Raw genomic sequence first — 26,812 nt, forward strand, 5'->3', positions numbered from 1 at the left:
CCGGTGGGCTGCCATCTCTCTGTTTCCTTATCTCCTTCAGACCCAGAATTCTTAGTTTCCCTAGAAATTTTGTTTCATATTAGGAATAAAGTTTCTTTCAGAGAAAAGTATTGTTCCCTGAGGCCAGCCAAAACAAAACAAGAGAATAGGAAAGAGCTGAAACCTCAAGCAGGAGTCCACACAGGAACTTGCCCCGCCTCATTAAAAATACAGGGACACTGCTGTAGGGAGACCCTCAGATTCTACCCAAGGGGACTTCATGAGAACAAACCACTTAGGCCCTACAGAAACAGATTGGAGGGAAGACACAGGGGCCCAAGGGAGATGGTCTCTCCCCACAAGTAGGAACACCCCAGCCTCAGACACACATGGCAAGAAGGGGCCAGGGAGACTGCAAGACAAGGCAGGATGGGTGTGAGGCAGGGGTGGAGGGGGAGGGACCAGCCTGGGTTACACCAGTGGGAGTGGCTCCACCCTTCCCAGCTCAGAGCCATGGGGAGCCGGGGTCCCGGTGGGCTGCCTCTGGTGCAGGCTCCGTACACAGTTCTGCTGCTGCCGCTGGGGACAAGCCGCCAAGACCCAGGGGCCCAGAGCTTCTTCCTCTGGGTGAGTATTACCCCAACAAGAGGTCCCAGAGGAAGCCCCTCTACCTAGATCTGCCCTTTATATTTCCACTCAACTTGAGGACCCACAAAGTCTTCCTGCCTGCTCCCCCTTGCCCTCCCGGTCCTCAGTGGCCAGTCTGGGCTCACACTCAGTGACCAGACAGTGAACCCAACCAGGGGTGGAAAGAAAGGGCCATGGCCCAGAGCCCTGCTGTGGCACAAGAGTCAGCTTCTGCTGCTTGTCTTTCCCAGCTGCAGAGGATGCAGGCTCTGGAGAGAGAACAGGATGCCCTGTGGCAGGGGCTGGAGCTGCTAGAGCACGGCCAGGCCTGGTTTGAAGACCGTCTGAGGGAGGCACAGCAACAGCAGCTGCATCTGGGGGCCCTTGGTGAGGTATGGGGCTGCCCCTCTGTGTGAATGGGGGGCAGGGGAGGGAGAGCAGAGCATGTGAGGACACAGCCTGAGACCACTCTGGAGAGGGGAGAGTTAATGGGCAGGGATCATGAATTGGAGGCAGCATCATAATGACAAGATGCCACCAAGCATTATGTTGGTGTTCATTGTTGGTGCTGGTGAGGCTGGTCTGCATTCCATTCAGAGGGACTGGATTTGGATCACTCCACAGAGATGAGGGCGTGGCCGGGATTATTCCAATGGAGCAGGGATGGACAGGGAGGATCCACATAGAATAGGGAAAGGGGGAACCGTGCTATCTGGGGGGGATGGAGAGACTGACATGTTAAAGAGATGGAGGGGAGGCTGGGTGGTGGCTCACGGCTGTAATCCTAGCACTCTGGAAGCCTGAGGCGGGAGGATCGCTCGAGTTCAAGACCAGCCTGAACAAGAGAGAGACCTCGTCTCTACTAAAAATAGAAAAAATTAGCCAAGCATGGTGGGGTGCACCTGTAGTCCCAGCTACTCGGGAGGCTGAGGCAGGAGGATCGCTTGAGCCCAGGAGTTTGAGGCTGCTGTGAGCTACAATGCTACCACTGCACTCTAGCCTGGGTGAGAGTGAGGCTCTCTCAAATAGATAGAGATGGAGGGGAGAGTACTGGATTTCCCACCGGCCTGGGATGGTATTGGATGAGGGGATGCAGATGAGGAGAAGGTGGTGACAGAACAAGAGTGGCAGGTGGACATCAGGTTTTCACCATGTTGTCAGCCTCCAACTCCTCCTTTAGAATTTTCTAACAGATTCACACCCAGAGCCTGGTGGCCCCCAGTTAGCCCAGATTCAAAAGGTGAACATCTGTTTGCAGAATCTGATTCAGGGGAAGGTGAGTTTATTGTCTTCAGCTTAGACTTTTGGGAAGTGGGACTATTGAGGGGAGTGTTGGGGTCAGCACTAGTTTAACAGAAAGCACAGCGAATCTCCCCTCAGTTCTCCCCATGTCCACTGAACAAGGCCAGTTCCTGTGCCTCGCGGGATTGGAAGGAAAGGCTATGGAAGCAGAATGTGTGGCAGCAACAGGTAAACTGTAAGGGCGTGAGGGGAGGGCAGAAACCCCCACCCCACAGGGTAGGGAGAGGCCCAGATGCCTAGTTCATTTCTCTCCTCTTCTCCAGGAGTTGTCAAAGCAGCAGAAAGGAGTCACCCAGCCAAAAGGGGAGACGGCTAAGCTGGGCTGCCCCAAGGAACGAAGGGGTCCTACCCGTGTCTAAACCCTCTTCTCACTCCGCTTAGTCTGGTGAAGGAGCAGGCTGAGTCAAGACCCCCAGCCTCCTTATTCTGCTTCTTAACTCAGCAGCTAAATGGCTCCAGCTAGTGGGTCAATGAAGTTCAAACTTGGTGTAAAGTTTCTCCTGTGGTTCGGAAAACTTCTGTTTCATCTTGGTGTGCCATGCCCTCTCTCTGCCCTATATGATGCGTAAAAATGATCTGTCTTGGAAATCCCTCTGGGTAGAAGACATGTTTATTGAAACTGTTCTTTAGGCTTAAATATAAAAATAAAACAGAAACTTTTCCAGAATTTAATACAAAAACAATCTATAAATAACATTTTCTGGTATCTTCCTACCCCACTCCCAATGCTCGTCTCCTCCCCAGATATCTTCCCCTCTACCTGAGCCTGGGAGAACATGACTAGTTAGTGGAATAAAGATGCTACAGAGAAACTGAAAGTAACTTTCTCCAAAAACTCCTTTGGTTTGTTTCCCATAGGATTAGGGAAAATCCTCTACCCTCTATCCCCATCTCGCAGTTTTTAAGAAAGAGAAGGCACAAGTGCATGAGAAGGAACATCTCTCCAGCTGGGAGAGAGAAAGCCCAAGGCCCCTGTGACCTCCTTACCAATGGGTCCGATTGAAAATAGTGCTGGGGACCCATCCCCCGAGGGGCTGTTGTGTCACCAGGATGCCAAGCCTAGCAGGAGCAGCCCCCCTCCAACTGTGCCCCATAAGGGGTTGCCAGCCATCCCCCCACCTGCCCTGCCCTGAGTCACTAAAGTGAAGGGGCAAAAGGCAGGGGTGGGCGTGGTGAGGACAGGGCCAGAGGAGTGGGCAGGGGCAGCGAGCTGGTCCTAGGGGAAAGAGGGAGAGAATGTCAGGGTGTGCTGGGGCTGTACCCAAATTAAGCCTACACCGCGCTCCCTCTGCCCTGCCCACCCTGCGATGGAGAGTGGGGGGACCTCACCTGCAGGGCTGGGGCCAGCACCAGGAGCCGGAGGAAAGCATGGGTCGGGGGCACTGGGCTGGCTTCTTGACCCACCGCGGTCACAGTCACCATCACTACGGAGTCCGGGGCGGCTGAGTCCGGGACCTCCAGCCACAAGCGGCCCCAAGCGGACTCATTCTGTCCCAGGCGAACCCTGGAGAGTGGTCCCAGGCGTCCGGCTGAAGTCTCAGGCAACCCCTAGCCGAGAGCCAGGGGCGGAGCCAAGGGCGGGGGCGGGGAGGCGAGCACTCGGAGGGCCAATAGGAAGGTCCAGGGGCGGGGCTTGGGTGGAGCGCGTGGGCCGGAGTATCCAAGCCAGATGGGCGGCGCCGGGAGAGCCGAAAGGTGTGGCCGGAGGGAGCTGGAGGGTTCTGGGGCCTACCTGGACAGGTTGGAGGTGAGGGCGAAGCTGGGGCTCACTGACATCGTAAGGTCAAGATCCTGAGGGGCCGAGAAGCTGGCGATGCGGAGGCTGAGCGGGACCTTGCTGCCCGGGGTCAAGAAACCTGGGGGGCCGCTGAGCTGTGGAGAAGGGCCGGTCAGGGCAGGACCCCAGCTCTACTCCAGCCTCAGCCGCACCTTCCCTTTGCGTCTCACCTCCAGAAGGACGGGGACCACAGTGCAAGGCTGAGGGGCTGCCCTGTGCAGACGCCGCCCCGCTCCGTCCTGCCCGAGCAGCTGCAGGGAGAAGGGCCCAAGCGTGGACAGCAGCGTGGGCGGCAGCGAAGCCGCGAGGAGTCCTCGCTCTGGGGGTCCCACGGGCTCCAAAGGCACCCGGCCTAGTTCAGCGCCCTCCAGGACCCCTCGAAGGATGACGTGGGAGAAATGCGGCCAAGGATCCCCAGAGTTGCCTCTGGATCCCAACCCTATCACTTCTACCAGCAGCTGGGTCTGGAGACCTGGGACAGGGGAAGGGAGGGGAACACGGTGGTCTGCATGAGATTCAGAGACACGGGGAAAATGAATGAATGGCTTTCGGAGTAGGGCTTACATCTGGGGACACGGATGGGGAAAGGGGTTCCTGAGGGGTGTTGATGGGGAGCACCAGGAGGGGGCCCAGGGTGCAGGTAATGTTCTGTATCTTGAACTGGCAATGGTTATATGAAATGCACCAAGCAGTGTACTTAAGTTTAGTGTACTTTACTATAAGTAAATTATAACTCAATAAAAAGGGCATATATATACACATGCATATATGTATGTATACATATACATAAAACTAATGAGCTGGGGTGGGGAGGGTCAGGGAATGGACGTACCTGCAACTGGCTGAGTCAGGGGGTACAGGCCAGGGTGGGGTCCATCCTCCATGGGGATCCCAAAGTGGAAGAGGAAGTCCAGGGAGGTCTGTGCTGGGAGAGACCAAAGGCAGTCAGAGACTTTCCCCAAAAGCATGTGACTGATGCTGCTCTCAGAGGCCTGCAGTCTCCCCTGCCCCTTCCCAGGAATACCTCCCTCCTTACCTTGCACTCTTACCCGGGGGGTACCCTCAGCTGTAACCTGGATCTCCCAGGTTCCCGTCTGTGGGGGGTCATTCATGGTCACCATCCAGAACTGCCCAAAGTGGCGAGTGTGACCTAGAGGACCCACACCTTCCTCCTGGCCCTGGGAGATCCCTGGGGTCAGGGCAAGAGATTGTCATGTGAAACAATTCCTTTCCCTTAGTACGCCCCCCAGTTGTCCATCCCCCATTCTTCCCTCTGCCTTGACACGCAGGGAGGTACCTGCAGGGTTCTTGATCCAGAAGCTGCTGATGTCCCCGTGGATCCGGACTGTGACTTTCTGGAGCAGCCCATCCACACTGAACACAAGTGGCCTCCCAGACACCACAATAGGAGGGTCCAGCGGAAGAGTCACCTTGGGGGATGGGCGGGATCCAAAAATGAAGGAAAAGATAAGGTATGGGCCGGGCGCGGTGGCTCACGCCTGTAATCCTAGCACTCTGGGAGGCCAAGGCGGGCGGATCTTTTCACCTCAGGAGTTCGAGACCAGCCTGAGCAAGAGCGAGGACCCATCTCCACTAAAAATAGAAAGAAGTTAGCTGGACAACTAAAAATATACAGAAAAAATTAGCCAGGCATGGTGGCGCATGCCTGTAGTCCCAGCTACTCGAGAGGCTGAGGCGGGAGGATGGCTTGAGCCCAGGAGTTTGAGGTTGCTGTGAGCTAGGCTGACGCCACGGCACTCACTCTAGCCTGGGCAACAGCGCAAGACTCTGTCTCAAAAAAAAAAAAAAAAAAAAAAAGATAAGGTATGGAATGAGGTGGGAACAAAGACAGGAGAAAGGTGGAGACAGAAAGAAACCAATGCACATACGGAAAGAAATCAGGACACCAGCAAGAGAGGGGCCCAGGGCCAGGGATGGAGTTTTATGGTCAATGACAAAGGTGGAGGCGAGGGATTCAGGATGAGGCAATCACTTCTTGTCCCCCCCTTAAAAGATGGCAGGACTTTCTGTGGCAGCCCTGAGGGCAGGAAACTGGAGGCCAAGGTGGGGGAGGGCTTTACTAATATGGAAGGACAATGCGGAAGGTGGGTAGCCATGGACCTCAGAGGGAGAGCAGCTTCCTTTCCCACCCCTGTGACCGGAATAGCAACACAGCAGTGGGAACCATTCCCCCTTCTCCAACAGGAAGAGAGACACAGCGTTACCACCCTTTAGCTCTGAACTGAGGGCACCGGCCCCTGGGGCCCCACGTACTCACCAGGGCAGCCATGCTCTCCCCAACAATGGCTGCCACGTCCCGAATGTGCTGGTCTTTGGTGAAGATCACCTCTCCTCCTGAGGCCAGGGCCACTGCTTCATATGGCTCAAAACGCAGAGGGGACAAGACCTCGCGCCGAGCTCGGGCCTGAACCCTCGATGGGTCTTCAGTCACCAGGAATGTTACCTATGGCCAGAAGAGAGCCCAGTGCTTGGGGTGTCTGAGTGCCTTCTACTGTTAAAATGAGAATCCCAGTGCTCGAGCTTTCTTCAGAGCTTATGATTAGCAGTAAGTTCTCTCTGTTTACCCTCTGGCTGCTACAGCAGGGTCTGCTAGCGACACAGCTCCTGGCCTTCAGTTAGCCATTGGTCACCCCCTTGTAACTGTCAATATTTCACAGTGGGTTTCTGGCAACTAGATCTCCAGCTCTTCAAATGGTTTATGGGGCAAGTCCAAATATACATTCAGCATCACTAAAGGGGTAGGGCCTCCCACGTGCGAGTATTGTTAAGGGTATGAGAAAATGTTATGTTCATTGTCTACTTCTTCCATCACGCGCCAAGGCTGGTTGGGCCACCAGAGCGTGGTGTGACCCGTGTTACGAGATTGTCGTCACAGGGTCTCCCACATCCCTGGGTGGCTAACACTGGGTCTCCCACAGCCACGCTCACCCTGCAGCGCCGCTCCTGAGTCAGGGATTCCACCTGGTTGGTGAGAAAGGCATCCTTGGGGGAGGCGTCCGTGAATACAAAGATGTCTGAGAATGGAGGTGTGTGCAGCAGGGCCAGCTGGCGGAGAGGGAAAGGGCCACTGTTAAAAGTGGCAATGGCAGGGGAATGGGTAGAGCCGGGGGACAGAGCAGAAAGGAATATGGCCCTGGAACCCTGAAGTGAAGCTAGTGAAACTATTAAACAGGTTCTAAAGGCGGAGGGGACAGAGCGGGAGGCGAGGAGCCCTCGGAAGGATCTAGCTCCCCCTAGCGGAGACCTGGGGGATAAGCGGGGAAGGGCGGCGCCCGACCTGCAGGGCAGACAGGCACATCTCAGGCTCGTCTCCGCCCCCCAAGGCGTGGATCTCATTGAGTTGTTGCCAGAAGCTGTCAGGGTCACTGGCTGTAAAGACTGGGCCGAACCCTGGGGAGGGGGAAGGAGGTTGAGATGAGTGAGGAAAGCGCTCCCCCCCCCCCCCCCCGTTCCTCCCCAGGGCCACCTCCCCCGTTGAGAGGCCTACTGTGCTCCTGCGGTGGACAAGTAGTTTTTATTTTTGAAAGGCAAGCATGAAATTGAGGTTTACTGAGGAGAGGAAGCTAGGATCATAGAGCAAGAGCCAGATACAGGTTTACCGAGTGTGACAGACACACCACAGAGGACAACTGGACCCCCTGTCGCAGGTATGCAGAAGAGGCTCACTCAGGACCACAGGAAGGGCCCCAGTTTTGTTTAGGAAGTGGAGTCACAAGGCCCACTTCCTCATCAGAAGCCTTCATCCCCTGCCCTGGACTTCCCTTCCCTCCGCTGTCCTGGCCAGACCGCAGTCACCTGGGTCATGGAAAGGCACCAGGACATAGTGGGCAGGCTCCATGGGGCTGCCGCGCCGCTGCTCCACGATGCGGCGAGCCTGGATTTTGGCAGCGGTGATCTCCTCGCCCATACTGCCTGTGGTGTCCAGGACGAAGCTCAGGCTGGAGGCTGGGGTGATGTCCAGCAGCCTGGGGAGCAGGCCAGAGGCACAGTGAAGGGCCTGCGCGTCCGTCCCCAGCCCCAGGTTTCTCAGCTCCCCCGGGAGCACCTACTCATCTCCAGAGGCCGCTCACCTGGAGAAACCCCTGTCTCCCAGGCGGCTTCGCAGCAGGCTGAAGGCCTGGATGGAGGCCAGAAGGGCCAGTTTTGCAGCCTGGAGGTGCAGCATGTGGTGGGGGGAGAAGCCTGGGGATGTGCTATCCTTGTTGATGCCTCCCCGGGGCGGCTGGGAGCTGCTCCGGTCAAAATGGCCCCCGTGGCTACATTTCCCTGGGATGGGGACAGGGGTCTGGAGAGCGGGAGGCCAAAAGCCCACTGCCTCTTACGCAACAGACGCCCTTTCTGGCCTGGCCTGTCCCTCTCACCCCTCTGCAAAGGATCAGCAGAAAATGATGACACTCTCTGGGGGGCAGTCATCACAGCACATGGTGGATCCCTGATCCGCCAGCCAGGCCCCAGAAGCTGCCCCCACCCTGGCGCCCAGGCCCCTCAGCGGGCCTTCCTCCGCCCGCCCTGTTCCCGACATCCTCTCCCCCTAGGAAGGGGTGCCCCAGGAAATGGGACACGGCCTACAGGACTGAGGTCCTGCGCAGGATCGAAGGCAGTGACTTTCTCCCCTTCCTTCTGGGGAGCTTTCCTGCCTGGTACCTGGAGGTTTGGGGGGATGAGTTCCAAAGTAGCCAGAAGTGAGCCGCGTGAAGCCCAGCCAATTCCCGGGGCAGCTCAGCCCCTCGCAATCGGAGCAAGTAGGGTCGCCCACTGGGGAGAGAGGGCAGGTGGCTGGAACCCAAGACCCTGCCACCCTGGCCTTTGTCCCTGTCCACCCAGACTTCTTCAGCTTTTCCTCCCCGCTGGGACAGGGGGAGAGCCCGCGGGCTCCCTGGCAAGCTTTCCGAACCAAAATCTAGGATTCGTGGGCTGGGGGTGACACTGAATATTTGCGACTGGGACTGGGCTAGAAAACCAGGAAAGGTGGGACCCAGTCCTATGGGGACTGTGGACAGGATGCGAACCTATAATGGACGGGGGCAGCTCCTGGTCCTACTTTGGTCGGGAGGATGAGGGGACTGTGAGAGAAGGGCCGTGGGAGCCAGCGGGGGGAGGAAGCCGCACGAAAGACTGGACTGAGGTCTGGAGACCCAGTCCTGCTACTCCCCCGTGTGACCTTGGGAAACCACTTCACTGACCTGGCCTTTGGTTGGACTGGGGGACCTCACTGTCCTTGCAGAGATGACCTATGTGACCTCAGAATGTGACACGGTGGGGCTGGGTGGACTGAAGAGGTGGCTCTGTGGGCTCCGCCCCACCACTGGGGTCGTGGCCGTACCTTGTGCCAGGCTCTGGAGCTCCGGCCTGGGCCAGAGGAGGTGAGGGTGTGGCTGCTGCTCCCCCAGTTCCACCCAGTTGCTGTGACTGTAGAAATCCTGGTCCCAGGACAGGAGAGAGGGACAGGCACTCGTCTGACTGTTCTCACCATCTCCTGCCCCGATGTGCCTCCAAGTTCCCCACCCAGAAAGTCTCCTCCCAGCCCCGCTGCTCCTGCCAGACACCCCACGTCCCCTCTGCTGCCCTCTGCTCTGCCTCGAGCAGAGCTTTGCCAAGTGGGAACGTCCCAGCGTCTCTGCCCACCTCACTCAGCGTCTAACCGAGGCCTCTCAGCAGCTGCGAGGCCCTGCACCAAGTACTGCCCCCCCCCCCCCCGCCTTCCTCCCTCCTTGCTCACCCTCCCCTCTCTCCAGCACCCTCCTTGCTGTTCCCACAGGGAGCACTGCAGGGAGGAGGTGGGGAGCGGGGACACAGCCTCCAGGCCCTGGCAAGCAGCAGTCCCTCTCAGAGGAGGGGGCACGATTAAGGCTTCCATCCCAGACAGGAGACCGGAGGTGAAGGCCCCTCTAACCATTGCCCCAACTCTGTTGTCACCTGCAAGGCATGAAGCGCAGCCCCAAGGCGCTGGCGGGCCAGGCTGTGGTCAAGGGCTCTGGCTGCCACCAGGGTCTCCCGCAGAGCCCCCACCAGGCGTGTGCGCCCCTGGCCCAGTCGCTCGGCATCAAAGTGCAGGTCGGGGTCGTTCCTGGAAGTTGGCAGGAAGTCCTGGGCTGCATTGGCACGAGACACCTCGCCTAAGGCTGCTCGGAAGCGCCGAGAAGGAGCCCCAGGTCCAAAGTAGGCGGCAAAGAGGTCGTCGGCAAGGAGGGTCCTGCCCTGGAGAGAATGGTGGGGACAAGGGCTCCAGGGAAGCCCCTTGGATGGGACCGTTGCCGGCATCATCTCAGCAACTGCACTGGAGGCTGCGCGTGGGCAGAACCGAGGTGCTGAGCCCTGCCAGGGAGGGCGGCCCTGGCCCTATGTAAGGGGGGACTCCTGAGCTCAGAGCCAGGACCACCGAGTACTGCTGCTGCAGGGGTGGGGGTGGCGAGCAGGTGGGGCAGTGGGTGCCCCTTCTCTCGGCAACCAGAGCCCTCAAGGAGGTCCCAGGGAATTGGGGAACCTGGCGGGGAAGTAACAGGACCCAGGGATGCTCACCAGGAAGTCCTCAAGACGCAGGAGGGGCCGGCCCGGGGGTGGCTGCTCCAGGAAGAGCTGCAGGGTGACGTTGAGCGCTGCCTCCTCAGTCAGGTCCTGGTGGGTGATGGAGCCAGGGGCAGCCAGCAGGCTCCAGATGTTGGGGAAGAAGGCAGATGTGGGGGGCAGCAGCAGCTGCAGCAGAAGCAGCGCTGAGGGGCCCAGCAGGGGTGGGGGCACGTCTGCGCAGAGCATGGCTGAGGCATGGACCTGGGGGACAGAAGGCTCTCAAGGGAGGAAGCAGCAGCGACTCCAGGGCAGTCCCCGCTCCACTGTCTCCACGGGCACCTGCTTTGCCTCAAACACCTTGTCTGCTCCGGCCTGGCTTCCCTGCCCCGGCTGTCACCCAGACAACCCGGGGCCCTTATCAGGCCAATAGGGACATGCACCTGCCAGGAGTGGGGTCTAAGGCTCCTCCCCCAAGGTCCCCTTCCCAGCCCCAGGCCGAGTCCCCAGCCCTGCTGCAGGGACACCCGACCCCTGCCACGCACAAGAAGTCTAAGTCTCTCCTCTCAGGCCCCTCCATACCTGGTTGCTGGGTCTCCTGGGCAGGGCTGGCCCGGGCGTGGTGTCACAGGGCACTTAGGTCAGAGTTATAATTAACCGGGACTCAATGGAGGGGGAGGGAGGCCCCAGCACGGTGAGGCCGGGACAGGCAACCCCTGGCCCCTCTGCTCAGGCCTGCCCAAGGCCACAAGCAGCAGCCGGTGCCAGGGCGGACCTCCCTGGACCGCAGTGCAGAGTGAGAGCTGGGGAGGAAGGCGTGAGCAGCACAGCATGACTCAGGCCTGGCACAGTGCCAGGCACAGACCCAGACAGACACCCCCCTCTGCACCCCAGGACCAGGGCCTGGCTCCCTGCCTGCAGCCCCCGCACTGCTCACAGGCAGCCTCCGAGGACTCAGGAACCCAGCCCTCTGCACCCTCCCCATCCCCCCTGCAGACAGACACGATTTTGTGGCAAAATATTTTATTGTTGCCATCCCCATGGTGGACTGCTGGGGGCTGTGAGGGCTGAAGCTGGGTGGATCACAGCATCTTCTGAAACAGGGCGATGGCCTCGTCCACCTTCCTGAGCTCTGCTTCCGTCTGCTGGAGCTGGAATGGGGGGCGGGGGGCCAGGGGTGGTGGTGAGGACCCAGGCCCAAGCCAGGAGACCCTCAAACACCCAGGATGGCAAAGTTGGAAAGATGGGTGAGGCCCATGAGAGGGCAGGAGTTTGGGGGGATGTGTGCGTGGCTGGCCCTGCACCCCCTAATTCTCACCAGCCTTCCCATCAGCAACACCCCCTCTTTTCCACCACGACCCAGCCTCTTGGGTCTTGCTTTTCCCATACAGTGGTCAGTCCCTAAGGACAAGGGGCCTCAATTTCGTTGTAAGAATGTACAAGAAAAAAACAAAAAACAAAAATTAAAAAACAAGGGGCCTCAGAGCCCACGTGCCTGCCCCGTGCCCAACCTGGGCAGGAGAGCACAGGCCCCGGGCAAGCCACTCAGCCTTCCTGTGTGACACGAAGATGGCGCAACTCGAGGGCTACTGGGGAACCACGTCCACTCCAGGCTCCCGCTCTGGGCCTCCGTGCCTGTGTTTCCCTGTGTCTGTGCCGTTCACCCCACTGCTCCTCCCTGGAGGAAGCCAGGAGGCTGGGGGCCTGCGGGGCAGGGGACATGAGGAGGCGAGCCCGGTCTTCCAGGGCCAGCCCAGTGGGCTGGGAAGGGGTGCTAGGCCCAGGGCTCCTGACTGTCACGTGCGTTTCCATGTTCCGGGCAGCTGGGTGGGGTACGAGGGGTCTGGCTGGGAGGCAGGATGGCTGGGTCTAGGTCGGCTTCTGTCTCCAACCTGTCCTGTGAGCCTGGGCTGTGTCCCCACCCCTGGCTATTCCCACGTCGGGGGCCTGAGGGGAGGGCACTGCATGGTCCCTGCTCGAGGGGCCTGGGCTCCGTGCTCCCCCATGGACACGCCAGGGCTCAGTACAGGGTCCAACTTCCAGACCAGGGTTTCGATGGAGGGGCAGATGGTGTGGGAAATGCCCCTGGCGCCACACACCTTGGCTTCGTCTGCCTCCTGGACTTCGAGGGGCACCTTGACAGGGTAGCCGGAGGCGGCGCGGCGTTCCCGCAGCCGCTGGGCCTGCCGCTGCGCCTCAGCCCGCTTGGCCTGCAGCTTGCCCAGCTCCCGGGCCGGGTCCACCAGTCCCTGCAGCTGCAGGTGGATGGAGCAGCGGTCAGAGGCCAGGGCCACAGCGCAGCCCTGTGGTGCGGGCGCCCCCAGGGCCAGGACAGCCACCACACCCGCGCTGGCCAGCGCCTGCACGTAGCCCGACACAGCCGATGCCAGGACACCTGTGGCCTCGTCAGCCACTTCCAGGAAACCTGCCGGGTAGGGAGGAAGGTGAGGCCTGGGCCCAAAGAGGTAGGAGGCTAGGCAGCCACAGCCGGATTCTGGGCCTGGGGACAGCGGGACGGGGACGTGGGGGCCCGAGGCTCACAGTCGGGCCGGATCCGGGTGAGGTTGTAGTCGGCACGCAGGGAGCGAACGGCTCGAGTGATGCTTAGTGCCAGCTCAAAGGCGGCTTCCGCCTCAGGGTCCTTCCAGGAGCACTGTGGGGCGGAGGACAGGGTGAGGTGGCCTGGGAGGGCAGGCCAGAGTCCCCCCTCCAGCCCGTGCCCCGTACCTCCGAGGGCTCCGGGTAGGGGGTGACGCAGAGGCTCGGGGGAGCCTGTGGCGTCTTCCGAGGCAGCCTCTGGAACAGCTCCTCTGTCACGAAGGGCATGAAGGGCGACAGCAGCCGTAAGCCGACATCCAGGCAGGTGTAGAGGGTCTGGCGGGCACACTCGGCCGCCACCTGGTCCACCCCATTCAGTACAGGTTTCAGACACTCCTAGGGCACAGAGGCACAGGGCTCAGGGCTGGAGGTCTAGCCTCAAGCCCTCTGTGAGCCCATGAGGACCAGGAGGGGACGGGTTGGCTCAGGGCTCACGGCCATCCCCGGCAAAGCTGGGCCCAGGGCTCCGCCATCCTCTCCCGGACCCCTCCTCTCGCCTGCTTCTCACCAAGTAGACGTCACAGAGCTCGTAGAGCCAGAAGCTGTACTGGGCAGTGGTGACAGCTGGGAAGTCGTAGGCCTGGAAACCGTGGTTGCTGAGCCGCACGGCCTCGGTCAGCCGGCTGAGGATCCAGCGGTCCGCCAGGCTCTCGCGGCCTCCAGGCTGGGGAGAAGGCGCATCAGCCAGCGGGCCCTGGGGCGCGGCCAGGAACCGTGGGCGAGTTCGCACCAGGAGTCTGATGGGGTCCAAAGCAACCGAGCATGTGCCCTGGATCAGGGCACGAGGGACAGGCCCCCGGCCACCTCGGGGAGGACCCCAATGCCCGGGCTTTCCCTGTAACCATGTGTCTCTGTGTCTATCTGTCCCTCCAGCTACACGGAGGCCCTACAGGGCAGGGGAGCAAACTGTGTGGGTGCTGGCAACCTTGCCACCCACCAGGCCTTACCCTGGAGGTGGGCGAGGGCACGAAGCCCTTCCCAAGGCCACGCAGGGCAAACTTGGTGGCATTCCAGAGCTTGTTGCAGAAGTGGCGGTAACCCAATATCCGGTTCACATCCAGGTTGATGTCACGACCTGGGTGGGGAGTGAAGCGCACCGTTGTGGCTCTCAGCCCACGCCTGCCACAGGCCAGGGCAGAGGCCGGGGACGGGCCTCATGGGAGGTCTGGGGGCCATACCCTGGGACGTGTAGGCGCACAGCCCAAACCGGAGAGCATCGGTGCCACACTCGGGAATCCCCGCCGGGAAGTCTGCCTTCTGCAGGGAGGAGGCAGAGCGGGAATGTCCTCAGCCAGCCCCCGCCCTCCCCTCACACCCCACCCGGGCCCACCCTGCATACCTGCCCTTCTTTGGCCTTCTCCACCTCGCTGGGATCCAGGTTGCTATTCAGTAACTGGTCATGGAGGCCCTGAGGGCGGAGGTGGGAGCGGTCAGGTGGCCGTGGCCACGGCCCCACAGCCCTTCCCGGCTGGCCCAGCGCCCGGCCCCACCTGCAGGGAGACTCCGAAGATGACGTCCAGGGGGTCGATGACGTTGCCTAGAGACTTGCTCATCTTCCGGCCGTGAGCGTCCCGCACGATGGCGTGGAGGTAGACCTGCAGGGCAGGTTGGGGAGGCCGAGGGGCTGAGTCCCCTCCCTCCCTGGCCTCGGTGCCCCTCAACCAGCCTACCCCACTCTGAACCTCAGGCCCCACCAGTGTCTGCACCAGCCCGTTCGGCCCCTTTATGTGAATCAGAAGCGCTCCCCACCCCCTCTGCCTCCCCGCCGGGAAGACAAAGTCCCGGGAGTCACCGAGTGGAGCTGGCCTGCCCGCAGCCGGCCACAGGCCGCCCGTCGCCCCCCCACCGCCCCCTCCCCCGTGCTGAGCCAGAGCTGCGGCGGGGCGGGCGAGGGGGCCTCGGCTCTGTCCGCACCTCTCTGAAGGGCAGCCTGCCGGTGAGCTTCAGGCCGAGCATGACCATCCGGGCCACCCAGAAGAAGAGGATGTCGTGGCCTGTCTCCAGCAGTGTCCCCGGGTAGAACACGCTCAGGTCTTCTGACTGTGGGCAGACCAGGTGTGGAGGAGAGCCTAGCACCCACCTTCAAGGCCCCCACCCCGCCGCCCTGGCCCCAGAACACACCTGGTTGGGCCAGCCCAAGATAGAGAAGGGGAAGAGGCCGGAGGAGAACCAGGTGTCCAATACGTCCTCATCTGAGGGAGGCCAAAGGTCAGAGGTTAGAGGGGGTGGAGCAAAGAAGAAAGCCCCAGCTCTGGCCCCCCATGCCCAGGCCCCGCCTTGCCTTGCTGGAGACCGATCCTGTCAGGGGACACTCCAAACTCCTTGGCTGCCTTCTCCCGGGCCTCCGCCTCGCTGCGTCCGCTCACCCAGTACCGCTCGTCAGGGTCCTGCCACGGTAGCGGGAGCACCGAGGGGTGCCTCGTCTCTGCCTTGCCCTGCCCCTCCCCCCACCAAGGACCCAGTAACCCCAAAGCTCCCCGAGATGTCCCAGTGTCCAGCTCTGGCCCTGTCCTCACCTCCCCAGGGGGTACCGCTGGGTCGTTGACGGTGACAAAGTAGGCTGGGATGCGATGGCCCCACCACAGCTGCCGGGAAATGCACCAGTCCCTGCAAATGTGGGGGGGGGCATCACGGAGGGCCTGGAGGTGCCCCGGCCTGTGCCCTGGCCAGCCCCTGGCCCAGGCCCTCCTACGCACCGGATGTTGTCCATCCAGGCATGCCACGTCCGTCGATGGGCCTCGGGCAAGATGCAGAGGTCGCCCCGAGTGACAGCAGCGCTGGCGGCCTGGGCCATCTCCCCACAGCGCACGTACCACTGTGGCCGCAGCAGAGGCTCCACCACGTCCTTAGACCGGCTGGGGGACAGGAGGGGTGGGGAGGTCAGGTGGCGAACACCTTGAGGAGCACCCGCCCCGCCACCCTCCCTGGCCCCGCCCCGCCCCGCCACCCTCCCTGGCCCCGCCTCGCCACCCTCCCTGGCCCCGCCTCGCCACCCTCCCTGGCCCGCCTCGCCACCCTCCCTGGCCCCGCCCCGCCCCGCCCCCCTCCCTGGCCCCGCCTCGCCACCCTCCCTGGCCCGCCTCACTTGCACAGTGGCACCACCATGGGGTTGTCCTTGATGCCACGGAACAGTCCCCGATCTTTCAGTGCTGCCAGCACCACCTTCCTGGCCTCAAACCTGGGCAAGCCCTGGGTAGGAAAGAGGCCTCGTCACGGCGATGCCTGGGGCCCCCCATCTCCCCGACCCGGGGCCCCACACCCCGGCCTGCCTCACCAGGAAGGGCGGGGGCACGTTGACAAGGGCCCCACGGGCGTCCATGATGCTCACGGCCTCCAGCCCGTGCCGCTGCCCAACCTCATAGTCATTCTGGTCGTGTGCTGGGGTGATCTTCACCGCACCTGGGTGTGCATGGGGTGTCGGGGTCACGAGGGACTTGCAGAGCTCCTCCCCGCACTCACCTCTTCTGCTGAAGGACGCGCTACAGACCACCCTGGCCCCACTTCCCTAACACGGTCCCCTGAGAACCAGCCCAAGTCCTGCCCATTTGGCTAAAGCTTATTTTCTGTCTCTCTGAGAGTGAAGATAGATGGCTGGGCTGTGCTGTGCCCTGCAGTCCCCTGCTGTCCCCGGGGAACTGCCCCGTGCTCACCTGTGCCGAACTCCATGTCCACAAATTCATCAAAGACAATGGGGAGGCTCCGAGACAGGAACGGGTGGACCACGCTCTTCCCCTTCAGGTTCTGGGGGCGCAGGGAGATGTCAGAAATGTGCGAAGTCCAGGGTCCTGATGACCCAACATCAAACTCCCCCAAACGGTCCCAACGCCTCCACCCTCAGAGCGGGGAAAGGAGCTGGAAGATGAGTTTCTACCCAATTTCCTCTCCTCAGGCGGTGGCCTCAGACCCTACCCAGCCCCAGCCCCGTGAGTGGGGCCCTTCCGGCCAGCACTCTCCCCACCTGGTATCTGGGATCTTTGGGGTGCACAGCTATAGCCACATCTCCCAGCATTGTCTCGATCCGAGTCGTTGCCACCACGACCTCCTCGTCGCTGTCTGGGGTGACAGAAGGCCTTGTGGTCTCAGCCCTGGCGCCTCCCTGTCCCCTACCCAGCCCAGGATCTGTGTGCCCCGGCTCCCACCTGAGCCTTGGACCTTGTAGGCAAAGGACACAAGGACCCCAAACTCCACCTTCTCCTTGTAGCCAGGCACAGAGAGCAGGGTGCGACCTGTCAGCTCCTTCTTGTCCACCTGTAAGACGGGCACTTAGAGAAGTGGCCCAGGGGCCAGGGCTGGGGGCAGAATGGAGATGGAGACAGGCTGGGTGTGGGGGGCACACCTCAATGTCAGAGATGGCGGAGTTGAGGGTGCAGGACCAGTTGACGAGGCGGGTACTGCGGTAGATGACGCCTTCTTCGTGAAGCCGGACAAAAGCCTCCGTCACGGCCGTGGACAGTTTCTGGGGTGAGCAGGGGAAATCAGAGAGGGGCCTTGGTGCCCGGGGCCCAGGCAGACACCCGAGGCAGCAGGCTCCCGGGAGGTCTGTTCCGTCCAGAGTCCCACCGGCCGGCACACAGACCCCTTTGAGGGGAGAAATACTTTACTTGAGGGGAAGAGGGGACTATGGGAACACAGGGGCAGGCAACAAGCCTTGCGATGCTGGACATGGCAGGGAAGTCGCTCGGCGGGGGACAGGTGCTGACGCAGAGAATCTTGGGAGTTCAGGCCCCACGGGAGGGATGTGCAGCCGCCAGAGGCGGGCTGGGGAACACACAGGGCCATGGCATGGGCTGAGAAGTGCAGGTGAGCCCTCAGCGGTGTCCTACGGGTAGGCTCAGCTCCTGGGGAAGAGCCTCCCCATCCTGCCCCAGCCCCAAGACCCCTCCTACGCACAGGGTCCATAGTGAAACAGGCTCGGTCCCAGTCCAAGGAGCTGCCAAGCTTCTTTAACTGGTGGTAAATCCGGTCACCTTTCCTGGAAGTGGACAGACAGGCCGGGGTCGGCACTCAGGCCTCGGCTGGAGGGAGACGTTGGGCGGGTGATGGGCAGCGTGGGCATTTTTCAGCCCTCCAAAATGGACCCAGGCCTGTAGCCAGCTGCCACTCTGCCTCTGTGAGTGGAGTCCGGGGCTATGGCTAGGGGTGGCTGGTGACAGAGGTCTTTTCTGGACGGGATGGGGGCAGGGCTGCAGTACCCAGGGATGCCGCACACTCACTCCTCCTTCCACTTCCAGACCTCCTGCAGAAAGGCCTCTCGGCCCAGCTGGTGCCGGCTCAGCCCCTGCTCGCGCCACAGTTTCTTCTCCACCACCACCTGGGTGGCGATGCCCGCGTGGTCACAGCCAGGGTTCCACAGGGTGGTCTCCCCGCGCATGCGGTGCCTGCGGGAGGGGTAGGGAGGACAGGGGGTGAGCGGGCTGGCGGAGCCCGGCACCAAAGGAAGCAGAGGCTTCGGCAGGGAGTCAAGGGACTCTCCGGAAAGAAGCCAGGTAGGCGGAGCTGGAACCTGTGGATTCTAAAACTAGAGGGGAGAGAAGATTTGCAAGAAGAGTCAAGGCAGTCTAGAAAAAGAACAAAGAGGAGACTCTTGTCCAGCTGGATAGCAAAACATGAAAAAGTTAGGATTGTTAAAAAAAGTTACTACACGAGAACGTAGTAACAGATTAGGAGAACAAAACAGTGTCTGGAAACAAACCCAAGCAAATTTAGTATTTGTGAAATGTGCCATCACATATCAGTAGGGTAAGGATAAACTATTCATTTAATGTGTTTGGAACAACTAGCTAATTATTTGGAAAAAATCTCCCTACTTCCCAATATTCACAAAAGGAAATTCTAGACAAATTAAAGAGTTCAACATAAGAAAACCAAACTGTAAGAAAAGCATTAGAAAATGATATCATTTCCCAGAAATAAAAGATAAGAAAATAACATAAGTAAACATGTTTATAATTTTGAGGCAGGACAAACCTTCTGTAACAAGACACAAAGAACAACATCGGGAAACTGACTAGATCCAAAGGTGAAACCGACTAGATCCAAAGGTGAAACCTTGGAACAATAAAACTTCTAAGTAAGGTTAAAAGACAAGTCCTAGACCACTTTGGAGAAAATGATTGGGAACTAGTAATGCTTTAGGAAATTAATCCGGAGATGAACTAGACAGACGGAGATAATATTATCTTTTTTTGTGACCTTTTAGAATCACTAGGCAAACTAAAAGGGGAGAAAAGGAACTTACTATAAAAACACAGTGACATTGTATCGCTACGTTATTTTAAATGACTCATAACACTATGCATATTCATTACTTTATAGGTCTGTTTATGCTACTATGTTCAGATCTCAAGGACAGAGACTGTAGCAACTCTATTCCCTTGAAGATAACAGATACTCAGGAAATGTTGCTTATACACCACAGAGGACAGAAACATATTTTATGAACTCCATGATGCTGTTAGGTGTTACTATTAGAGAAGTGAGGCATAAGAAATCTTATTAAGAAATGAAGATCAAACTACTGTTTCACGAAAAGTATCTTTTGGGGCTCAGATAAACTTAGCAAAAAATACATCAGTAAAATGTCATAGACATTTGCAGAAAATTCTCTGATTGAAAAAGAAAAAAGGAAACACGCGGGGCACGGGTGTGGACTTACACTTATAATCCTAGCTCTCTGGGAGGCCAAGGTGGGAGGATCGCTTGAGCTCAGGAGTTCAAGACCAGCCTCAGTAAGAGTGAGACTCTGTCTCTACTAAAAATAGAAAAAAATTAGCCAGGCATGGTCGTGCGCACCTGTAGTCCCAGCTGCTTGGGGGGCTGAGGCAGGAGAATTGCTTGAGCCCAGGAGTTTGAGGTTGCTGTGAGCTAGGCTGTCGCCATGGCACTCTAGCCCAGGCAACAGAGCAAGACTCTGTTTTAAAAAAAAGAAAGAAAGAAAAAAGGAAATAATACATACAACTCACTGTCATTTCACTTTTTATTCTAAAATATTGATGTAAATCCATTTAATTAAAGTAATCAGAGTTTCCAACATTTTATTTAACCATGTTCATTAGAAAAAATGTTTCTACCTTAAGACTTTTATAAGAAGTGTTAATTCTGTTCTCAGGTAAACAACTTGGCTATTATATGTTATGTGTACTTAATACCACTGTTTTTCTAGCTCTCAGTTTGCAAAATGCTAAACATGGTATTCCCAGTGCCCAGAACACAGCTGGCACAGTCACGTCCAGTAAATATTTTTTGATCAAATTAATTTGGTAAGTAAGACACAGGAAAAAATTCTCAAAAAAAAAATTTTTTTTTGAGACAGAGTCTTGCTCTGTTGCCGGGCTAGAATGCCATGGCATCAAGCTCATAGCAACCTCAAACTCCTGGGCTTAAGAAATCCTTCTGCCTCAGCCTCCCGAGTAGCTGGGACTACAGGCATGCGCCACCATGCCCAGCTAAGTTTTTTCTATATATATTTTTAGCTGTCCAGATAATTTCTTTCTATTTTTAGTAGAGACGGGGGTCTCACTCTTGCTCAGGCTGGTCTCGAACTCCTGACCTCGAGCGATCCTCCTGCCTCGGCCTCCCAGAGTGCTAGGATTATAGGTATGAGCCACCACGCGCGGCCTAAAATACATTTTAAGGAAATTTGTTTCCACTGAGTGTGGTAGCTCATGCCTATAATCCCAACACTTTGGCAGGATTGCTTGAGGCCAGGAATTAGAGATCAGCCTGGACAACACAGTGAGACTCTATCTCTACAAAAAATATTAAAAATTAGCCGGGCATGGTACGCCTGTAGTCCCAGCAACTGGGGAGGCTGAAACAGAAGGATCACTTGAGCCCAGAAGTTCAAGGCTGCAGTGAACTATGATGGTGCCACTGTACTCCAGCCTGGGTGACAGAGTGAGACCCTGTCTCTTAAAAAAAAAAAAAAGTTAAAAAAAAAAAATCTGTCACCTAAAATATTAGACCTTATAGTTGTTACTAATTAAAACATTAACAGTGAAAAGAAAGCAAAACAAGAGAAACATATACAATAATAGAACTACCATACAATAACAATACAATGAGAACATTTACAACATTTACAACAAAAAAACAATACCAAGGGTAGGTAAAGAATTCTCTAACAAACCAATTAAAAATGAAAAACAGTAAAGAATCAACTAAATGGGCAAAAGATACGCACAGTCAATTCACATCAGGGGAAATCTGACTGGCCAGGAAACATATGAGAAGAGGCACAGCCTCAATAGTAATCAAAGAAACACACAGTGAAATAAGAGAAGTACCATTTTTTTGCCCATCGGATGGGCAACATGAAGACCAATAAAGCCCAGGGTTGGCAAGGATGGGGAGATGAATATCCTCCGGTGCAATTCCTGGAGGTAGAGAACAGTAGAGCAGGCCTAGAGGGCAACTTGGCAGCTTCCGGGCATACTTAGTATAGGTGTGCCCTGCCCACCTAGCAGTTTCACTTCCTAGTGGCTACACCAGAGAGATCCTTCCACACGTGCTTCAGCACAGATGTACAGGGATGTACCTTCCAGCAAGGTTTCCACAGAAAAGAATTAGAAACAACCATTAATAAAAAAGTGACTCCACGATGGTATAGCCACACTATAGAATACTATGGAGCAATTAAAAAGAAAGAAGTCAGTCTGTACACAAAGACAACGGAAGACCTCCAAAAGAAACTGTTAAGCGCAAGAAGGAAGCTGCGGTATAAGATGTTTGGTGTGAACCCTTTGTGATAGAAAATAGAATAAAAAGGAAAACTATAAATTTCTGTGGGTACATAGACATGTAAGTAAATAGATAGGAAAGGTCTGGAAAGACACATCAAAGTGATAACAATGGCTAAATCTTGGGAGGAGTAGGTGGGGGGGTCAAAGAGACTTGAAACTTTAAATTTCTCACAAGAATATATTCACGTATTTCTAGTTAAATTCAAAATAAAGTTACTTTTTGTAGAAAGAGAAATGAGAGAAGAGAGTCTGCGAGTGGGGGTGTTGGATGGGATTATGTGACTAGGAGAGGACGCTAAATGATCACATGGGAAATGACAGAAACAGAGAGAAAGAGAAAGCGTAGCGCCACCAGGGGGCAGAGCTGAGGGCCAAGCCAGAAGGAAGGAGGCTGGCGGGCAGGGTCGGGGAAGAGAAGGGCGCAGAGAGGAAAGGAGGAGGCAGGCCGAGTTGCAGACAGGAGCTCACCATCGAGTCAGGGAGTCCTGGATGGCGTTGGTGAGCGCGTGGCCCAGGTGCAGGGAGCCTGTCACGTTGGGGGGTGGGATGCACATCATGAAGACACCTCGGGGATTTGGTGCTGACACATTAGGACGCTGATGGTGGAGAAGGATGGCATGCGCTAAGGCCTCATGTCACCTCTCCCAGCCCCGTCCCAGGCAATGTTTCCTTCAGCCCTGCCCTTTCCCCCCACTCCACCCCCTGGGCCAGGCAGCAGTGCCCACTTACCCCATACTCTGGCTTGAAGAAGCCCTGCTGCTCCCACCAAGGGTACCAGGCGGCCTCCACATACTGAGGGCTGTAGGAGTCGGGCATGGTGCCACTGACATCTGGGGGAGAGGAGGGCAGGGCTCAGCACGAGGCTGGGAACAGCTAAGAGGAGGACAGGCCAGCAGAGAAGGATCAGGGGCCCTGTGGCTCACATCACAAGACAGGCATTGGAGGCCTGGGGGACTCTGCAAACTCTCACCAAGCAAAGTGGTGGGAGCAAGAACAGAGCAAGAAGGGGTGAACACTTGGAAGGAACAGCTGAAGGGCAGGCCCCTTCCCCCTCCTAGTACCTTTCTTTTCCCCGGGTGGGGTTGGGAGGTCATAGGTAATGACCCCAGGATCCCGTTTTTCCCTCTTCTCTGCTTTCGGTTTCTTCTGCTTGGGAGGGAAAAGACATAGGCCCAGACATTAGCCACCCCACCATGGCATCAACCTTCCTTCCAGCTCCGCCCTGGCCTCTCACCTCCCCCAGAGGTGGATGCTGCTGTTGGATCTTCTGTTTCTGTTGGTATTTCTCTAACTTCTCCCGTTTCTTTGCCTCTTTCTTAAGCTGAGCAGCTGTCTTTGGGGGTGCAGGGACCTCGGAGCCTGGACAGAGGCACAGAAATTCAGACTCGGCCTGCTGGGGACCCTGTGTGAATGGTGCTAGCAGGTTTCAGACGGGCTATTTCAGTTGCCCAAGGGCTCACCCAGGCTGTCCTTCCACCTTACCCTCCCCTCCCGCAGGCCACTGCCCCAGTGATTCTGCCATTCTTATGAGAAGAAAGAAAGTGAGTTGTACGGGAGGCCCCACAGGAGCCCCCATCCTCCCACTCCTTACCCTTCCTAACCTGACTGTTGAGAGAGAGGCCTGGCCCCTGAGAATAGAACCACTTCTCCCAGTACGGCCCGGAACTCTGGCTGTCGGACACACATGAGAAACCAGCGAGTCACATTACCCCAGATCTGGCGGGCAGGTGGGTCGAGGACCTGGGATGGGAAAGAAATGATGACCCTCAGTCACTCTACAGTGAGGTCTGAGGGGAGCACTCTTCTTCCCCAGGCCCCGGTGACTCACGTATCGGAAAGGCAGCAGCAAGGCTGTGACAGCCGCCAGGTCAGCCAGAGTGGGGGCCTCCCCGGCTAGGTAGGTGTGCAGCCGAAGCCACTCCTCCAAGGGGCTCAGGGCCCTGCCCAGGGCCCCCAGCACAGCCTGGCAGGAAGGGGAAGGGTATGAGACAAGGCTTGACCCACCTCAGTCCCCACCCTCGCCTCCAACCCCACCCAACCCATTTGGCCTCCCTCCACTCCTACTGCCACACATCACCACCTCTGAGGCCAGGTTCTTCTTCACTCCAATGGGGATAATAAAAATACTTCTGATTCACCCAATAAATCCCCACTGAACACACATGCAATATATTAAGCACAGAGCAACACAGTAATGCCAGGTCCAGAGCATCAACAAGTGTCTATTCAGCACCTCTCGAAGGAATGAGACAGGCCGGGCGCCATGGCTCGCGCCTGTAATCCTAGCACTCTGGGAGGCCGAGGCAGGTGGATCGTTTGAGCTCAGGAGTTCGAGACCAGCCTGAGCAAGAGTGAGACCCCCGTCTCTACTAAAAATAGAAAGAAATGATCTGGACAGCTACAATTATATATATAGAAAAAACTTAGCCGGGCATGGTGGCACATGCCTGTAGTCCCAGCTACCCAGGAGGCTGAGGCAGTAGGATCGCTTAAGCCCAGGAGTTTGAGGTTGCTGTGAGCTAGGCTGACGCCATGGCACTCTAGCCCGGGTAACAGAGTGAGACTCTGTCTCAAAAATAAATAAATAAGGAATGAGACAACAGGAACAGAGCCCTGACCTGGAATAGTTTACATTCTAGTGGGGGAACAATAAATGAGCAAATACATAATACATTGCCCTATTTTCTGAACTCCTATGAAGGAAAACAAAGCAGGCTGAGGGGAACAGGAAATTCCAGGAGAGAGGGGCTATTTTTGATAGGGTAATCAGGATATGAAGGAGCAAGCCAGGGTCTGTCACACAGTCATTCATTCATTCAAGAAATACTATGTATCCACCATATGCTCAACACTGTGCAAGGAGGCAGAGCCGTCAGTACACTAGGCACAGCTCGACTCTAGAAGCACTTCCAGTTACAATCTAGTGGTGTTCTCTCCCTCACTGCCCTTCCTCATTGCATTCCTCCTGTATCTCCTCCCAGCAACTGTATCTCTTCCCTCACCCAGTCTTTCCCTGCAATTCAAATAATCTCTACTCTCATCAGTTTCAGACTCATCAAACTTTTACTCAGAGACAGACCATGTGCTCTGTGCAAATCTTTTAATCTCATTAACTCAGTGAGGCAGGTATTACCTCAACTTGTGTGTTTATAGACTAGGAAGACCAAGGCTCAGAGAATTTAACAACTGTGCCCAGCGTTACCGTACCAGGTAGCAATCTGGGATTTGAGCACTCTTTTTCCACATGTGACAAGCTACCTTCCTGTCTCATTATCCATTCCAATCCTTGCTTCTTTCCTCTGAATGTCCCCTCTCCACCCCCGCTCTCACCTGGGGGTCTTGTGTGGAGCTTCGAAGTCCCAGGGCTGGCAGCGTGGCCCCACAGGCAGCTGGTATTAGCTCCGTGTCGGCGTAACTGACCCACTGTTGGACGAGGACAGCTGCCCTGCTGCCCCCAGGACCCCCCAGGCCTGCTGGCCACAGCAGCTGGGCCACAGCCGTGGCCCCCCACACCCAGAGTCCCCCCGGCCCCTGCTCCAGGGCTGGCAGGCGGGGTGGGGGAAAGGGAGTCCTGCTGGTCGGGGGCGGCTGGAGACAGATGCGGGGGGGTGCTCCTCCCCAACCGGGACCCTGCCCAGCCTCCCCATAGCGAGCGGCTATGAGGGCTCGGAGGCTGGGGAAGGCATCCGGGTGAGGGGAGACGTAGAGGATGGACATAGTTGAGGGGTCCGAACGAAGTGGAAAACCTAGGGAGAAGGAGACACGCGGAAGACTGAGGGACCCAGGGGGTCCTATGTTTGAATAGAGAGGGGCCCCTCTCGCCTGGGTCCTCCGGAGGCCCCCAAAATCCCGAGGACTGAGGGTCTGATTAAGCTATAGGACATGAGGACCCGGCTCTCAGAGTGGCAGTGACAGTGGGGAACACCTGGGAAGAGGGGGACGGGGGACTGCCCGCGATCGCGGGGCCTCGGGGAGTGTGGGAGACTCGCGGGAGCGGGTCGGCGTCCGCTAGGATGCGGGTTCGAGCCGCGTTTACGTACTGGCGGGAGAGGATCAGACCGGGCCGGGAATCCACCTCACAGCCAGGCGCCGGCTGCGGCTGGACCGGCCGGACGGCCCGGGCGGAGGAGTCGGCCGGGTGGCGACGAGGGGCGGCTCTCCGGGTGACCCTAGCTCCTGGAGACCGCAGCCCGGGAAGTCGCCGCCCACGTGTTCCCCCCTTTGTGACAGGGAGCGCTTCCGGGCCTGCGGGTCCTGGCGGGGGCGGCCGTGCCCCGCCTGCACGTGCGCGCGGGGCCCAGCCCGACACCGCCCCCGCGGCCGCGCCGCTCGCCACCCGCCGCGCTCACGGAGAACAGCGCGGGGCGCGGGCGCAGGACCGGAGGACGCCCCCGGAGAACGCGCTTCCGTCAGGCGCCGCCGAGGGCACCTCGCACGGGTCCTCGGGCCGGGCCGCGAGGGCGGCGCCCAGCGGGTGGCGGGGGAACAGGCCGGGAGGGTCGGGCCCGGGGCGAGAGCGGTCCCCAGCTGGTAGCCCGAGCCAGCTGAGGCGGGAGCTGCGTGACAGGGACCGAAGGAGAGGTCCATTTGCTACGGCCCTGAGCGTCCAGCTTCCTCCCTGAACCTCATTTCTTTTTTTTTTTTTTTTTTTTGAGACAGAGTCTCGCTCTGTTGCCCGGGCTAGAGTGAGTGCCGTGGCGTCAGCCTAGCTCACAGCAACCTCAAACTCCTGGGCTTAAGCGATCCTACTGCCTCAGCCTCCTGAGTAGCTGGGACTACAGGCATGCGCCACCATGCCCGGCTAATTTTTTTTTTTTGTATATATATATTTTAGTTGTCCATATAATTTCTTTCTATTTTTAGTAGAGACGGGGTTTCGCTCTTGCTCAGGCTGGTCTCGAACTCCTGACCTCGAGCGATCCACCCGCCTCGGCCTCCCAGAGTGCTAGGATTACAGGCGTGAGCCACCACGCCCGGCCCTCATTTCTTCATATATGAGAAGAGGGCCACGCTAGATGGTCTTTAAGGTCTCTAAGGCTGAGAATTCTCATTTGTTCAGGAACTCGTATTTGCTGAGTGAATGAAATGTAGTCATCCCCACATATCTTCTCTTCACAATACAAATTGCATCACTTGTTTTTATTTATCTTCTACAGATATTCAGAAAAAGTGTATTGATTTGGCTGGATTGACGATGAAACCCACCAGCATCAAATGCATTTTGGTGTCTCTTGACACTGTCACATTAATAGGACACAGAGAT

General features: G+C 57.6%; 3 protein-coding genes across 6 annotated transcripts; 1 reads left to right on the forward strand and 2 right to left on the reverse strand.

The window, feature by feature from the left end:
• The first annotated feature begins 408 nt into the window (after positions 1–408).
• On the forward strand, positions 409–2,514 carry SAPCD1 (suppressor APC domain containing 1). Of its 3 annotated transcripts, none has more exons than XM_069487573.1 (5): positions 409–606; positions 858–998; positions 1,787–1,882; positions 1,972–2,076; positions 2,172–2,514. In XM_069487573.1, exons 1-5 carry the CDS (start codon positions 409–411, stop codon positions 2,265–2,267), a joined length of 636 nt encoding a protein of 211 aa, XP_069343674.1. In that variant the 3' UTR covers positions 2,268–2,514. The 3 variants fall into 3 exon arrangements, with proteins under 3 accessions (XP_069343674.1, XP_069343675.1, XP_069343676.1); XM_069487574.1 differs by having other exon boundaries at positions 1,987–2,076; XM_069487575.1 differs by having other exon boundaries at positions 2,011–2,076.
• Positions 2,515–2,942: 428 nt separating this feature from the next.
• Positions 2,943–11,011, reverse strand: VWA7 (von Willebrand factor A domain containing 7). The gene is made up of 17 exons (XM_069488419.1): positions 10,793–11,011; positions 10,226–10,474; positions 9,623–9,904; positions 9,030–9,126; positions 8,351–8,461; positions 7,777–7,972; positions 7,502–7,671; positions 6,984–7,096; positions 6,635–6,751; positions 5,964–6,149; positions 4,983–5,115; positions 4,722–4,874; positions 4,518–4,610; positions 3,856–4,157; positions 3,641–3,780; positions 3,238–3,412; positions 2,943–3,124 (listed from the first exon to the last, which is right to left on the reverse strand). The coding sequence occupies exons 2-17, from the start codon at positions 10,457–10,459 to the stop codon at positions 2,951–2,953; spliced, it is 2,676 nt and encodes an 891-aa protein (XP_069344520.1). The 5' UTR covers positions 10,460–10,474; positions 10,793–11,011; the 3' UTR covers positions 2,943–2,950.
• A 233-nt stretch (positions 11,012–11,244) lies between these two features.
• VARS1 (valyl-tRNA synthetase 1) lies at positions 11,245–25,769 on the reverse strand. Of its 2 annotated transcripts, none has more exons than XM_069487590.1 (30): positions 25,590–25,769; positions 24,880–25,295; positions 23,378–23,512; positions 23,151–23,289; positions 22,784–22,908; positions 22,611–22,695; positions 22,279–22,379; positions 22,018–22,145; positions 18,022–18,186; positions 17,699–17,780; positions 17,145–17,264; positions 16,948–17,056; positions 16,767–16,861; positions 16,459–16,549; positions 16,083–16,207; positions 15,894–15,997; positions 15,505–15,663; positions 15,325–15,415; positions 15,090–15,195; positions 14,930–15,000; positions 14,723–14,848; positions 14,299–14,403; positions 14,148–14,216; positions 13,987–14,065; positions 13,756–13,883; positions 13,317–13,472; positions 12,938–13,144; positions 12,752–12,863; positions 12,310–12,635; positions 11,245–11,361 (listed from the first exon to the last, which is right to left on the reverse strand). In XM_069487590.1, the coding sequence occupies exons 2-30, from the start codon at positions 25,264–25,266 to the stop codon at positions 11,293–11,295; spliced, it is 3,795 nt and encodes a 1,264-aa protein (XP_069343691.1). In that variant the 5' UTR covers positions 25,267–25,295; positions 25,590–25,769; the 3' UTR covers positions 11,245–11,292. The 2 variants fall into 2 exon arrangements, with proteins under 2 accessions (XP_069343691.1, XP_069343690.1); XM_069487589.1 differs by having other exon boundaries at positions 22,611–22,698.
• Positions 25,770–26,812: the final 1,043 nt, after the last annotated feature.

Source organism: Eulemur rufifrons, chromosome 15 (genome assembly GCF_041146395.1).
Source record: "Eulemur rufifrons isolate Redbay chromosome 15, OSU_ERuf_1, whole genome shotgun sequence".
In the NCBI taxonomy this organism is placed as follows: domain Eukaryota; kingdom Metazoa; phylum Chordata; class Mammalia; order Primates; family Lemuridae; genus Eulemur; species Eulemur rufifrons.